This window comes from Somniosus microcephalus, chromosome 19 (genome assembly GCF_052327205.1).
Source record: "Somniosus microcephalus isolate GS21.2 chromosome 19, FLI_Smic_1.0, whole genome shotgun sequence".
NCBI classification, from domain to species: Eukaryota; Metazoa; Chordata; class Chondrichthyes; order Squaliformes; family Somniosidae; genus Somniosus; species Somniosus microcephalus.
Genome location: NC_141005.1, coordinates 55,193,789 through 55,207,120, shown reverse-complemented (window position 1 = coordinate 55,207,120; position 13,332 = coordinate 55,193,789). Strand labels below are relative to the sequence as shown.

Below are 13,332 nucleotides of genomic sequence, written 5' to 3'. Positions count from 1 at the left end.
TACTTGGCCCTAAACAGACAATACAACATAGCTGATTACCTGACCATGGTAAAGGATAACAAACTGAGAAGAACCTTGACAAGGTACAGACTTAGCGAACATAGCCTAGCGATCGAAAAAGGCAGACACAGGCAGACCAGGCTGCCAAGAGAGGACAGGCTATGCTCTCACTGCAGTCAGGGAGTGGTGGAGACAGAGATGCACTTCCTCACAGCATGTGGAAAATATCAGGGCATCAGGGAGAATTTCTACCAAAAATTCTCACAAATATGCCCTGATTTCAGAAATCTGAATGACAACCAAAAACTCCCATTCCTACTGGGAGAGGAGAGAAGCTGTATAACACTGGCGGCACACTATGTTACAGCTTGCCATGAACAGAGGGACAACCAGTAAACTAAGAAAAGAATATATATAAACAATGCGAATGTATATTTATATACGCAGGGATATACCTGTTTATACAATGTATGAATAGAACTGCGTTTATGTGCTAAACCATAAATGTATTTTGATGCTTTGGCAACATAAGATGTAACTTATCATGCCAATAAAGCGATTTGAATTGTGAATTGTGAATTGGGAGGGGGAGGGGGGGAGGAGGGGGAGGGGGGGAGGGGGGGGAGGGGGAGAGAGGGAGGGGGGGAGGGGGAGAGAGGGAGGGGGGGGAGGGGGGGAGAGAGGGAGGGGGGAGGGGGGAGAGAGGGAGGGGGGAGAGAGGGAGGGGGGTGAGGGGGGGGAGGGGGAGGGGGGGAGGGAGGGGGGGAGAGAGGGGGGAGGGGGAGGGGGGGAGGAGAGGGGAGGGGAGGGGAGGAGAGGGGGAGGGGGGGAGGGGGAAGAGGGGGGGAGGGAGGGGGAGGAGAGAGGAGAGGGAGGGGGAGGGGGGGAGAGGGGGGGGGAGAGGAGGGGGAGAGAGACAGGGGGAGGAGGGGGAGAGAGGGAGGGGGAGAGAGACGGGGAGGAGGGGGAGAGAGACAGGGGGGAGGAGGGGGGAGAGAGACGGGGGGGAGGAGGGGGAGAGACAGGGGGGGGAGGAGGGGGAGAGAGACGGGGGGGAGGAGGGGGAGAGAGACGGGGGGGAGGAGGGGGAGAGAGACGGGGGGGGAGGAGGGGGAGAGAGACGGGGGGGAGGAGGGGGAGAGAGACGGGGGGGGAGGAGGGGGAGAGAGACGGGGGGGAGGAGGGGGAGAGAGACAGGAGGGGGAGAGAGACAGGGGGGGAGGAGGGGGAGAGAGACGGGGGGGAGGAGGGGGAGAGAGACAGGGGGGGGAGGAGGGGGAGAGAGACGGGGGGGAGGAGGGGGAGAGAGACGGGGGGGGGAGGAGGGGGAGAGAGACGGGGAGGGGAGGAGGGGGAGAGAGACAGGGGGGGGGAGGAGGGGGAGAGAGACGGGGGGGAGGAGGGGGAGAGAGACGGGGGGGGAGGAGGGGGAGAGAGACGGGGGGGAGGAGGGGGAGAGAGACGGGGGGGGAGGAGGGGGAGAGAGGGAGGGGGGGGAGAGAGGGAGGGGGGGAGGGGGGGAGAGAGGGGGGGGGAGGGGGGAGAGAGGGAGGGGGGGAGGGGGAGAGAGGGAGGGGGGGAGGGGGGGGAGGGGGAGAGAGGGAGGGGGGGGGAGGGAGGGGGGGAGAGAGGGGGAGAGGGGGGGAGAGGGAGGGGGGGAGGGGGAGGGGGGGAGGGAGGGGGAGGGGGGGGAGGGAGGGGGGGGGGAGGGGGGAGGGAGAGAGGGAGGGGGAGGAGAGGGGAGAGGGGAGAGGAGGAGGGGGAGGGGGGAGAGGAGGGGGGGAGAGGGGGGGTGGGGAGAGGGGGGGGAGGAGGGTGGGGAGAGGGGGGGGAGGGGAGGGGAGGGGAGGGGGAGGAGGAAAGGAGGGGGAGAGAGACAGGGGGAGGAGGGGGAGAGAGACAGGGGGGAGGAGGGGGAGAGAGACAGGGGGGAGGAGGGGGAGAGAGACAGGGGGGGGGAGGAGGGGGAGAGAGACGGGGGGGAGGAGGGGGAGAGAGACGGGGGGGGGAGGAGGGGGAGAGAGACGGGGGGGAGGAGGGGGAGAGAGACGGGGGGGAGGAGGGGGAGAGAGACGGGGGGGAGGAGGGGGAGAGAGACGGGGGGGAGGAGGGGGAGAGAGACGGGGGGGAGGAGGGGGAGAGAGACGGGGGGGAGGAGGAGGAGAGAGACGGGGGGAGGAGGGGGAGAGAGACGGGGGGGGAGGAGGGGGAGAGAGATGGAGTGGGGAGGAGGGGGAGAGAGACGGGGGGGAGGAGGGGGAGAGAGACGGGGGGGAGGAGGGGGAGAGAGACGGGGGGGAGGAGGGGGAGAGAGACGGGGGGGGAGGAGGGGGAGAGAGACGGGGGGGGGGGGAGGAGGGGGAGAGAGACGGGGGGGGAGGAGGGGGAGAGAGACGGGGGGGGAGGAGGAGGAGAGAGACGGGGGGGGAGGAGGGGGAGAGAGACGGGGGGGGAGGAGGGGGAGAGAGACGGGGGGGGAGGAGGGGGAGAGAGACAGGAGGGGGAGAGAGACAGGGGGGGGAGGAGGGGGAGAGAGACGGGGGGGAGGAGGGGGAGAGAGACAGGGGGGGGAGGAGGGGGAGAGAGACGGGGGGGAGGAGGGGGAGAGAGACGGGGGGGGAGGAGGGGGAGAGAGACGGGGGGGAGGAGGGGGAGAGAGACAGGGGGGGGAGGAGGGGGAGAGAGACGGGGGGGAGGAGGGGGAGAGAGACGGGGGGGAGGAGGGGGAGAGAGACGGGGGGGAGGAGGGGGAGAGAGACGGGGGGAGGAGGGGGAGAGAAACAGGGGGGGTAGGAGGGGGAGAGAGACAGGAGGGGGAGAGAGACAGGGGGGGAGGAGGGGGAGAGAGACGGGGGGGGAGGAGGGGGAGAGAGACGGCGGGGGAGGAGGGGGAGAGAGACAGGGGGGGAGGAGGGGGAGAGAGACGGGGGGGGAGGAGGGGGAGAGAGACAGGGGGGGGAGGAGGGGGAGAGAGACAGGAGGGGGAGAGAGACGGGGGGAGGAGGGGGAGAGAGAGACGGGGGGAGGAGGGGGAAAGAGACAGGGGGGGGAGGAGGGGGAGAGAGACAGGGGGGGGAGGAGGGGGAGAGAGACAGGGGGGGGGAGGAGGGGGAGAGAGACAGGGGGGGAGGAGGGGGAGAGAGACAGGGGGGGAGGAGGGGGAGAGAGACAGGGGGGGAGGAGGGGGAGAGAGACGGGGGGAAGGAGGGGGAGAGAGACGGGGGGGAGGAGGGGGAGAGAGACAGGGGGGGAGGAGGGGGAGAGAGACGGGGGGGAGGAGGGGGAGAGAGACGGGGGGGAGGAGGGGGAGAGAGACGGGGGGGAGGAGGGGGAGAGAGACGGGGGGGAGGAGGGGGAGAGAGACGGGGGGGAGGAGGGGGAGAGAGACGGGGGGGGAGGAGGGGGAGAGAGACGGGGGGGGAGGAGGGGAGAGAGACGGGGGGGAGGAGGGGGAGAGAGACGGGGGGGAGGAGGGGGAGAGAGACGGGGGGGAGGAGGGGGAGAGAGACGGGGGGGGAGGAGGGGGAGAGAGACGGGGGGGAGGAGGGGGAGAGAGACGGGGGGGAGGAGGGGGAGAGAGACGGGGGGGGAGGAGGGGGAGAGAGACGGAGGGGGAGAGAGACGGGGGGGGGAGGAGGGGGAGAGAGACGGGGGGGGGAGGAGGGGGAGAGAGACGGGGGGGGAGGAGGGGGAGAGAGACGGGGGGGAGGAGGGGGGGAGAGACGGGGGGGAGGAGGGGGGGAGGAGGGGGAGAGAGACGGGGGGGAGGAGGGGGAGAGAGACGGGGGGAGGAGGGGGGGGGAGAGACGGGGGGGAGGAGGGGGGGAGGAGGGGGAGAGAGACGGGGGGGAGGAGGGGGAGAGAGACGGGGGGGAGGAGGGGGAGAGAGACGGGGGGGGAGGAGGGGGGAGAGAGACGGGGGGGGAGGAGGGGGAGAGAGACGGGGGGGGAGGAGGGGGAGAGAGACGGGGGGGGAGGAGGGGGAGAGAGACGGGGAGGAGGGGGAGAGAGACGGGGGGGGAGGAGGGGGAGAGAGACGGTGGGGGAGGAGGGGGAGAGAGACAGGGGGGGAGGAGGGGGAGAGAGACAGGGGGGGAGGAGGGGGAGAGAGACAGGGGGGGAGGAGGGGGAGAGAGACGGGGGGGAGGAGGGGGAGAGAGACAGGGGGGGAGGAGGGGGAGAGAGACAGGGGGAGAGGGGGGAGGAGGGGGAGAGAGACAGGGGGAGGAGGGGGAGAGAGACAGGGGGAGAGGCGCAAGGTGAGGAGGGAGGTGATGTATTCTGAGAGATTAGCTACACTGCACATGCTCAAACAGTGCAATCCAAATTCGGCTCAGAGTGATAGCTGTGGGTAAAAATCAAGCCCAAGTGCAATATTTTGGGAGAGACTGGGGCATTAAGAAACTGAAAGGACAATTCAATGGATAAATGCAATCCTTTTATTGTGAAACTAGCAGGGGAGCCCCGCGGTGCGAGGGCAATTTTGGGCTGCGCGGTCTTGTTGCCCCTGTCTGTCCCCTCTCTCGGGCCTTGATCGATGTGTGGGCTGGAAGCCTGGGACTGGATTTGGGCTGTTGGCAGTTGGAGAAGCCTAGGCCCGTTTTGCACTGTTTTTTAAGCTAAACATTTCTAGCTTTTAATACCTTAAAAGATGAAAGTTAAAGTACTTATAAAAGATTTTTGGTAAATCTTATGTTATTTTTAAAAGAGAGACTAACTGTTTTGGGCCGGGCGGTTTAAATCGAGTCCCAGGCTTTCGGCCCTGTCTCTCTGTCCCTCTGTGAATCTGCTGCCGGGCAACATTTCTATCTTTTAATACCTTCAAAGATGAAAGTGAAAGTACTTATAAAACATTTTTGGTAAATCTTATGTTATTTTTAAAAGAGATACTAACTTTTTCGAAGCTGGATTAGCAGATTTTGAGCTGGAAGTAGTTGAAGTAATGGCTGCCCGATGCCTGAGTTCAAAATCATTAGTGACTGAACTGTAGGATTGGTCAATCATGACGGCACAGGATTGGTCGACCTTGACGTCAGTCAATCAATGCTAATGAGTGGATAATGAGTGGAATTTTGAAGGTTTTTTGTATAATGTGCGAACAATTTTTGTCCGACCGAAAAGTAAATATGCTTATGACCGTTCTGGAATCGTAAGCTTTCTTTTGATGTGACGCACGTGTAGGTACGCTCTATAACTTTAGAGTGTATAGCCGGACAGACAGACAGACAGATCGATCCTTTTATATATATATATAGATATGTAATTTTTTGATTTTTAAAATAATCTGTTTCATCTCTTAATTTAGACAATAGAAATTTCAGTTACTGAGAAGAAAAAGGCAAATAAAAACATTTCAGGGAATATTCTGAGCAATTTGTGCAAACCCAGTGGCCAGGTTGCACAATTACAAGTTAATGCACTCTGACTATAATGTGTGTCACAGACGGTGACAGGTTAGTGTGACACCTTTAACATTGAACATACTTATCACAGTAACAGATACTGCAGGTACTTGTAATGAATTTTCAATGCAATAAGCACCCCATGTACCAAATTTAATTATATTATAGATATTAAAGAGAAATCGAATCCTGCGATTATATATGTAAAATACTGCGAATGGAGCAGATACCAAACTTGAGGAAGCATCACGTTACAGAATTCATGCCAGGTTTCTTGTTTGCACAGCACATTTGTTTTGGATTTCCATAAACTGAATTCATTCTGATTTTGTGATCACAGGCTTCCTTCAGATGTGGACACCCTGTCTGTGACCTCATCCTTGACCTCTGATGGTATTCTAATTGTGGAAGCTCCCCTCCCCAAACCTGCTGTCCAGGCTTCTGTAGAAATAGTGATTCCTGTTCGAACTGAGGAGAAGTCTGAAGCGGAGAAGGAAGTGGAAAAGGAGAAGGAGCCAGAGGAAGAGAAGGAGGTACCGAAGGAGCCAGAGAAAGAGGAGGTACTGAAGGAACCAGAGGAAGAGAAGGAGGTACTGAAGGAGCCAGAGGAAGAGAAGGAGGTACTGAAGGAGCCAGAGGAAGAGAAGGAGGTACCGAAGGAGCCAGAGGAAGAGAAGGAGGTACCAAAGGAGCCAGAGGAAGAGAAGGAAGTACTGAAGGAGCCAGAGAAAGAGAAGGAAGTACTGAAGGAGCAGGACAAAGAGAAGGAGGTACTGAAGGAGCAGGACAAAGAGAAGGAAGTACAACAAGAGAGGGAGAAAGAGAAGGTACTGCAAGAGCAAGAGAAGAAAGTAACCCAAGTGAAACAAGAAAAGACAACAGATATGCCCGTTAAAGAATTTTTCAAATGAAACTCTAACCAATTAATTTAAAACAAGAGATGATTTTAGTAAAGTTAGTGAAAACATGTTCTATATTAATGTAGAGAATTAAACAAATGTTTTGATATAATCTGGAATCATTCACATTTTGCTATTAGACAAATAAAGCAATGAGTGTATTTGAGAAATGGGATGAGGTATTTGCACTAACAGAATATATTATATAGGAAGTGTCTTAAACATTTGACTTAATGAAATAACACAGCCAAGTTTTGGAACATTATGTTTTGTACTGAAACCATAAGTATTTCTACCTTCAATATGCCATAGAAAATAGCAGATATCTGAGCGTGATTGCAAGGCAATAATGGAATCAAGAAATTCAGAGAAGCTGAAAGAGCAAAGCTTTTGTGGTTTAGAATTGTAGTTTGAAGCCCATGGTTAGATTGTCTGTAATTTAGTTTTATAATTATATGCTGTTCATTTTATGGATGGCTGGGTTCCATTTTGTTGGTCTGTTTTTTTAGGGATTGCAGATGTACCACGTGGGCATTGATTGCCCATGCGTGCTGTGTCACAATGCACAATGACCTTTGTGCTGAAGGATTAGTCTTTATCCTAAGTTTAGTGATAAATCATTTACAGTGAAGCACCATCACATTCTATGACCAGTTCATAGCATAATAATTTGTTGAACCGCAAAAAATACGAGATCACTGGTGGTTTTCTAGTCTCCATATTGTGTATGGATTAGTTAAGGGAAAGATCTCATCCACGTCTAGCTTATGGTTATAAACAGCCTCCTCTTTCCATCACCATAAATACTACAGCAGAATATTAGAGTAGATGAATGTATGAGGAATGCAAGTGCATCACTGCCATCACTGACTTGATAGCCTACACCAAGGGTTCTAAAAGAGGTGGCTGCAGAGATAGTGGATGCATTGGTTTTGATCTTCCAGAATTCCCTAGATTCTAGAATGGTCCCCAGGATTGAAAGGTAGCAAATGTAATCTCGCTGTTCCAGAAAGGAGGGAGAGAGTAAACAGGGAACTATAGACCAGTAGTAGGGAATATGCTAGAATCTATTATTAAGGACGTGGTAACAGGGCACTTGGAAAATCACAATATGATTAAGCAGAGTCAACACGGTTTGATGAAAGGGAAATCATGTTTGACAAATCTATTGGAGTTTTTTGAGAGTGTAACTAGCGGTGTAGGTAAGCGGGAACGAGTGGATGCATTATATTTGGATTTTCAGAAAGCATTCGATAAGGTGCCACACAAGAGGTTGTTACACAAGATTAAGGCTCATTGAATTGGAGGTGATATATTAGCATGAATTGAGGATTGGTTAAAGGAGAGAAAACAGAGAGTAGGAATAAACGAGCCATTTTCAGGATGGCAGGCTGTAACTAGTGGGGCACCGCAAGGATCAGTGCTTGGGCCTCAGCTATTTACAATCTATAGCAATGACTTAGATGAAGGGACTGAGTGTAATGTATTCAAGTTTGCTGATGATACAAAGCTAGGTAGGAAAGTAAGCTGTGAGGAGGATATTAAGAGGTTGCAAAGGGATATAGTGATTGGGCAAAAAGGTGGCAGATGGAATATAATATGAGTAAGTGTGAAATTATTCACTTTGGTAGGAAGAATGGAAAAGCAGAATATTTTTTAAATGGTGAGAGTCTAGTAAATGTTGGTATGCAGAGGGATTTGGGGGTCCTTGTACACGGACCACAGAAGCTTCACATGCAGGTACAGCAAGCAATTAGGAAGGCAAATGATATGTTAGCCTTTATTGCAAGGGGGTTGCAGTATAAGAGTAAGGAAGTTTTGCTGCAATTATATAGGGCTTTGGCGAGACCTCACCTGGAGTACTGTGCACAGTTTTGGTCTCCTTACCTAAGAAAGGATATACTTGCCTTGGAGGCGGTGCAACAAAGGTTCACTAGATTGATTCCTGGGATGAGAGGGCTGTCCTTGAGGAGAGATTGAGTAGAATGGGCCTATATTCACTGGAGTTTAGAAAAAAGGTGATCTCATTGAAATGTATAATATTTTTAGAGGGCTTGACAAGGTAGATGCTGAGAGGTTGTTTCCCCTGATTGGGGAGTCCAGAACTAGGGGTCATAGTCTCACGATAAGGAGTCGGCCACTTAGGACTGAGATGAGGAGAAATTTCTTCACTCAGAGGGTTGTGACTCTTTGGAATTCTCTACCCCAGAGGGCTGTGGAGGCTCAGTTGATGAGTATATTCAAGACAGAGATCGATAGATTTTTGGGCACTAAGGGAATCAAAGGATGTGGGGATAGGGTGGGAAAGTGGAGTTGATGTAGAGGTTCAGCCATGATCTTATTGATTGGTGGGGCAGGCTTGAGGGGCCACAACTCCTGCTCCTATTTCTTATGTTCTTATGATCTGCTTGAACAGGCTACAATCTGATGATCCAATAAACATGCTAATTCATTCTCTTCCCTTTGGCAAGGAAGTGTGGTGCATGTCATTGTACATGAATGTAAACATTGTTTTGGCATCGCAAAAACGCCATGGCACAAAGCCATATGAAATTATTGTGAAGGGCAAGATGGTAATGTACCGCATTATATCATGAAACCAGTATGTAATGATGTGGACATCTTAATTACCCACAGTGTGTGTTTCAGCTATTGTACCATAGATAAGAGCTAAACAATAACCAGGTGAGGGTGAGACACCTTGGGCTGAACTTCAATTAGATCTTTACTGAGTCAGTGATGGAGGCCTGGGATAAAGTCAACTTCCTATCCTCCCAGCCTAGACACAGATATTAGTGAAGGGAAAACATAATAAAACTGGATTAATATATATTTAACATATTAATGTATGGGTAGTCTCAATCTAGTTCCTAGTGTGCATGGGCCACAGCACAAAACTGCCACTAATTTGACAATAATTGACATCAAATGACAGTCTCCTTTATAAATATATAAATACAAGTTGTTGTTGTTGTTTAGAGAAGTCACAGAATGACTTGTATGAAAAACATAAAAATGTCACACGTGTGGTTGGGGCACTCTTTTGAGATTGAACAAAGGTACATTATTTTGGCCGAGTAGAGGGCCCTTATTCTTCATCTAACAGTGCTATAACTGGCCTAGATGATGAAACTGGGAGTCCTCAACGTTGGCCCCAGACTCCATGGAGTCTCATAGTGTCAGGTCAAACAAGGTCAAGGAAACCCTCTGCTGATCACCACCTACTGTCCCCACCTCAAGTGACAAATCTGTGTTCCTTCATGTTGAACATCTCTTGGAGAAAGCACTGAGAGAACCAAGGGCACAGAATGTATTCAGGATGGAGGACCTCAATGTCCATCACCGTGTGGCTTGGTAGTACCATCATTGGCCAAGTCTTAAACGCAGGTAATATGTGCATCACATAAGTGCCATATAATGACCATCTTGAACAGGATAAAGCCCAGACACCTCACCTGATCTTCAATGGCACCACCCTCATTAAATCTCCCAGCATCAACAACTTGGGCATCACCACTGACCAGAAGCTTATCTAGGCCAGCCATATCAACACCATTGCTACAAGAGCAGGGAAGATGCTGGGTACTCGGCGCTGGGTAGCTCACCTCCTGATCCCTTAAAGCTTCTCCACAATCTACAAGCCACAAATCAGGAGTGTGATTGAATACTCACCACTCGCCCAAATGGGTGGAACTGCATCAACACTCAAGAAGTTCAACACCATCCAGAACAGAACAGTGTGCTTAATCAGTGCCTCTGCCACTGGACTCGATATCCACCAGCTACACTACTGGAAAACTGTGTTCCCTCCAGGTCACATGCCATTCTCTCTTTGACATATATTCTCAATCCTTCATCGCCACTGGATCACTGTTCTAGACATATTAATATCAACTGTCCCATCTAACAACATTGTGGGAACATCATCACCACAAGGACTGCAGTAGTTCAAAAAGAAGGCCCACTATCTTCTCAAGGCAACCAGAGCTTGATGATAAATGTGGTCTCACCAGCATCGTCCAGATCCCAAAAACAAATAAAAAATGGGACGTGTTCCACATCCTTCACCTTGAACAAAAACTTAACAACATTTTTTTTTAAACTGCCCAATTTTTAATTGGAAGTTTCTGGACATCCTAATCATAATGTTCGTTAACAAACCTGTTAAATATTTGCGATCCAGTTTTATACCAGATTGATTTTCCTATATTTATAGAGTTGTTTAGAGCAAACAAAGAGTTGATTTGATGAAGCTACTCTGAATGATATTTTGTGTTTTGTAACACTATTATTTTGTCTCTTTCGCCTTCGACTGCTTTATAAACATTGCAACCTTTGTTCACTGAGCCCCACAAAAGCCTACAGTGAATGCAAATTGAGATTTACTCATATTATCTGTTAGACACTGTCTGGTGCACTGTCTAGCCTTTCCCTTTTAGAAGAGTAAAATATCAGATGAGGAGAGAGTACAGTATTTTCCATCTGAATGAATGTCTAAAAATGTCAATCTATAGCAGCTGAATACTATCATTATGCTGTCCATCTGAGGTATAAAAGTAGTTCAGAGGCTTTTTCACATGTAAATTGCAATGCATATCGACGCTAAAGTGATCTTCTACTGTTTAAGACTAACAGCTCAATTTATTTTAGTCACAGAGTCTGGCAAAATAACTCTTGAGATGTCCTTTATGGAAGGAAACCTGACGTCCTTACCTAGTCTGGCCTATATGTGACTCCAGTCCCACACCAACGTGGTTGACTATTAACTGTCCTCTGAAGTAACCTAGAAAGCCACTCGGATATATCAAACCGCTACAAACATGGAGTGCAGCGGTTCAAGAAGAAGGCCCACCATCACCTTCTCAGAGCAATTAGGTTTGGGCAATCAACGCCAGCCTTGCCAGTGACACCCCCATCCCGAGAATGAATTAAAAAAAGTTGAATTTACAGATAGCATTGATGCATTTTATGTTGTGTGTACTTATTATTATCTGGTCTCGGAGCTGGGGTTATATGTATTATTATTTATCTAATAAATTTCCAATTTCAGTCATGCTGTCAGTGCGATCTCAGCCTAAAATTCTAGCTCAGTCCAAGGTGCAGATCTCTTATCAAGGGTTTAGGAAATGGGGTGGAACCAAGCTGCACCTGAATTTAACCATGTTTCTTAGCTCTGCCCGTTATTTGTTGGCAGGCTGGTCAGAACGTCCAGCCCTTCTCCCCTGCATCAAAGGGGCATCAGGGGAGTTCCCAGGCTACTGAGGGAACCTTACATCGAGGAGAGCCAATTACCTCTGGCTGGACACCTCCTAGGAGCAAGGTGAACTGAGGTCCCACATGCCGCACAAAACATTCTATATAGGGAGCCATGGAAAGAGATGTGTGGGGGGGATGGGAGATATAAAAAACTTTACACTTAATATTAATGCAAACTGAAGGGACCTAAACTGTATTCAGATAATTCAGTCATCAGTTCCTATCTCCAAACAGTGCAAATGGCAATGTCTTAAGACTGGTTACCACTGCTTGACTTCAAGGACATTCTCATCAACTATTTATCCCAAGAGCTACAGTTGCTTTTGCCTGTGTCTGGAAATAGCTGTCTTGATTGGTGAATGTCATACTTTTCCGTTAGATCTTCACTTTTCATCTGGGTCACGCATCACATCCCATGAGAGTTATCAGACACCTGTTTTGGAAAATATCAAATCCTTTGGACGATAGGATTGTGAGAGTTCTGAGGCCGTGGACCACGGAGCAAACAGACGAGAACACTAAAGCCCCGGAGACAATTGACCCAATTTGTAAAGGTTGGCATTACACTCGTGCAGTTGGGTACGTGCCATGCCTGCCTTGTGCTCGCTCCTGAAACTGTTATTTTCTGTGCCCTTGGAATGATTCTGGAAAGCCTGTACGTGTGTACTTCATTTGTCTGCAGATTACAGAGTGATATTAGAACAACATAACAACCAATGACCTATATCTGATGCCTGGCTCACACAGAAGCGTAATCCGACAAAAATTGACATCGAGCCAAAGAATAACCAAAATTATAATTAGCTTTCTGTTTTGTTCTTTAAAAAAAAATCTATTTATCTAAAAGTCCATCACACTTCAGGAGTCACACTTTAAAGTATCAAAATTATATTCTAAAAAGCAGGATAAATGACAGTCATTGCATGCTGGTTCCTTCTGATCTTAAACTGGAATTTTTCAAGCACCTGCCAGCTTCCCTCACCAACAGCAATTAAGCTCAGATTGACCCAGTGGGTTCCCATTTACAGCAATTAGACATTGTGATCTTAAAGGGACAGGTGAGGTTAAACGTAACTCCACCTTATCAGCAAAATATACATTTTGCATTGTCATACGACAGCGTATCATTCAACCGACAGTGAACAATGCCAAGGAGGATCTGCTGGTGTTATGTAAATCTTTTGTTTAGATAGTGAACGCAAATTATATCATTGAAGAGAATTGTGTGGCAGTGCGAGGCAGCTGAACTAACGGGCATACAGTTGAAAATCCCTGCTCTCTGGGCAGCACCCTGGGACTGTGGCGATTATGGCCGGAATTTCCTAGGGAGTTCTCATGATCGGTCGCCGTAACTTTGGTGGAAGATCAGGGGGAAATTCGTTTGCGCATCTACCCAGGGTTCCTGCTGAACATACAGTGGTAGAACCTCCCAAGAAAATTCCCGGCATATGTCTGCTGACATTTACTCAGTTCCTTCTCGCTTTTAGACTCAGAAGATCCTCTCACCTAGCTTCCCTGATAATGTCTGCATTCAACTAAATATATTCAAAACAAAGCAATTGAAATAGAGAATTAAAGTATGTTAACAATAATTCTTTGTACCTGTTTACAACAATGTATATAGCACCTTAATGTAGCAAAACCTCCCAGGACACTTCACACAGGCATAAAGAAAAATGGATGCTGAGCCAAAGAAGATGTTAGGAGGGGTGACCTAAAGCTTGGCCCCCAAGGTGGGCTTTAAGGAGGATCTTAAAGGAGGAGAGGGAAGTGGA

General features: G+C 50.4%; 1 protein-coding gene across 1 annotated transcript in view; it reads left to right on the top strand.

Moving 5' to 3' along the window:
• The window catches only part of LOC147104448 (heat shock protein beta-1), a 24,540-nt gene extending 13,190 nt beyond the window's left edge, over positions 1-11,350 (top strand). Inside the window, exon 3 of the mRNA XM_085961803.1 lies at positions 5,743-11,350. Coding sequence (XP_085817929.1) covers positions 5,743-6,313 — 571 coding nt within the window. The 3' untranslated portion in view covers positions 6,314-11,350. The remainder of the gene's footprint in view (positions 1-5,742) is intronic.
• Positions 11,351-13,332: the final 1,982 nt, after the last annotated feature.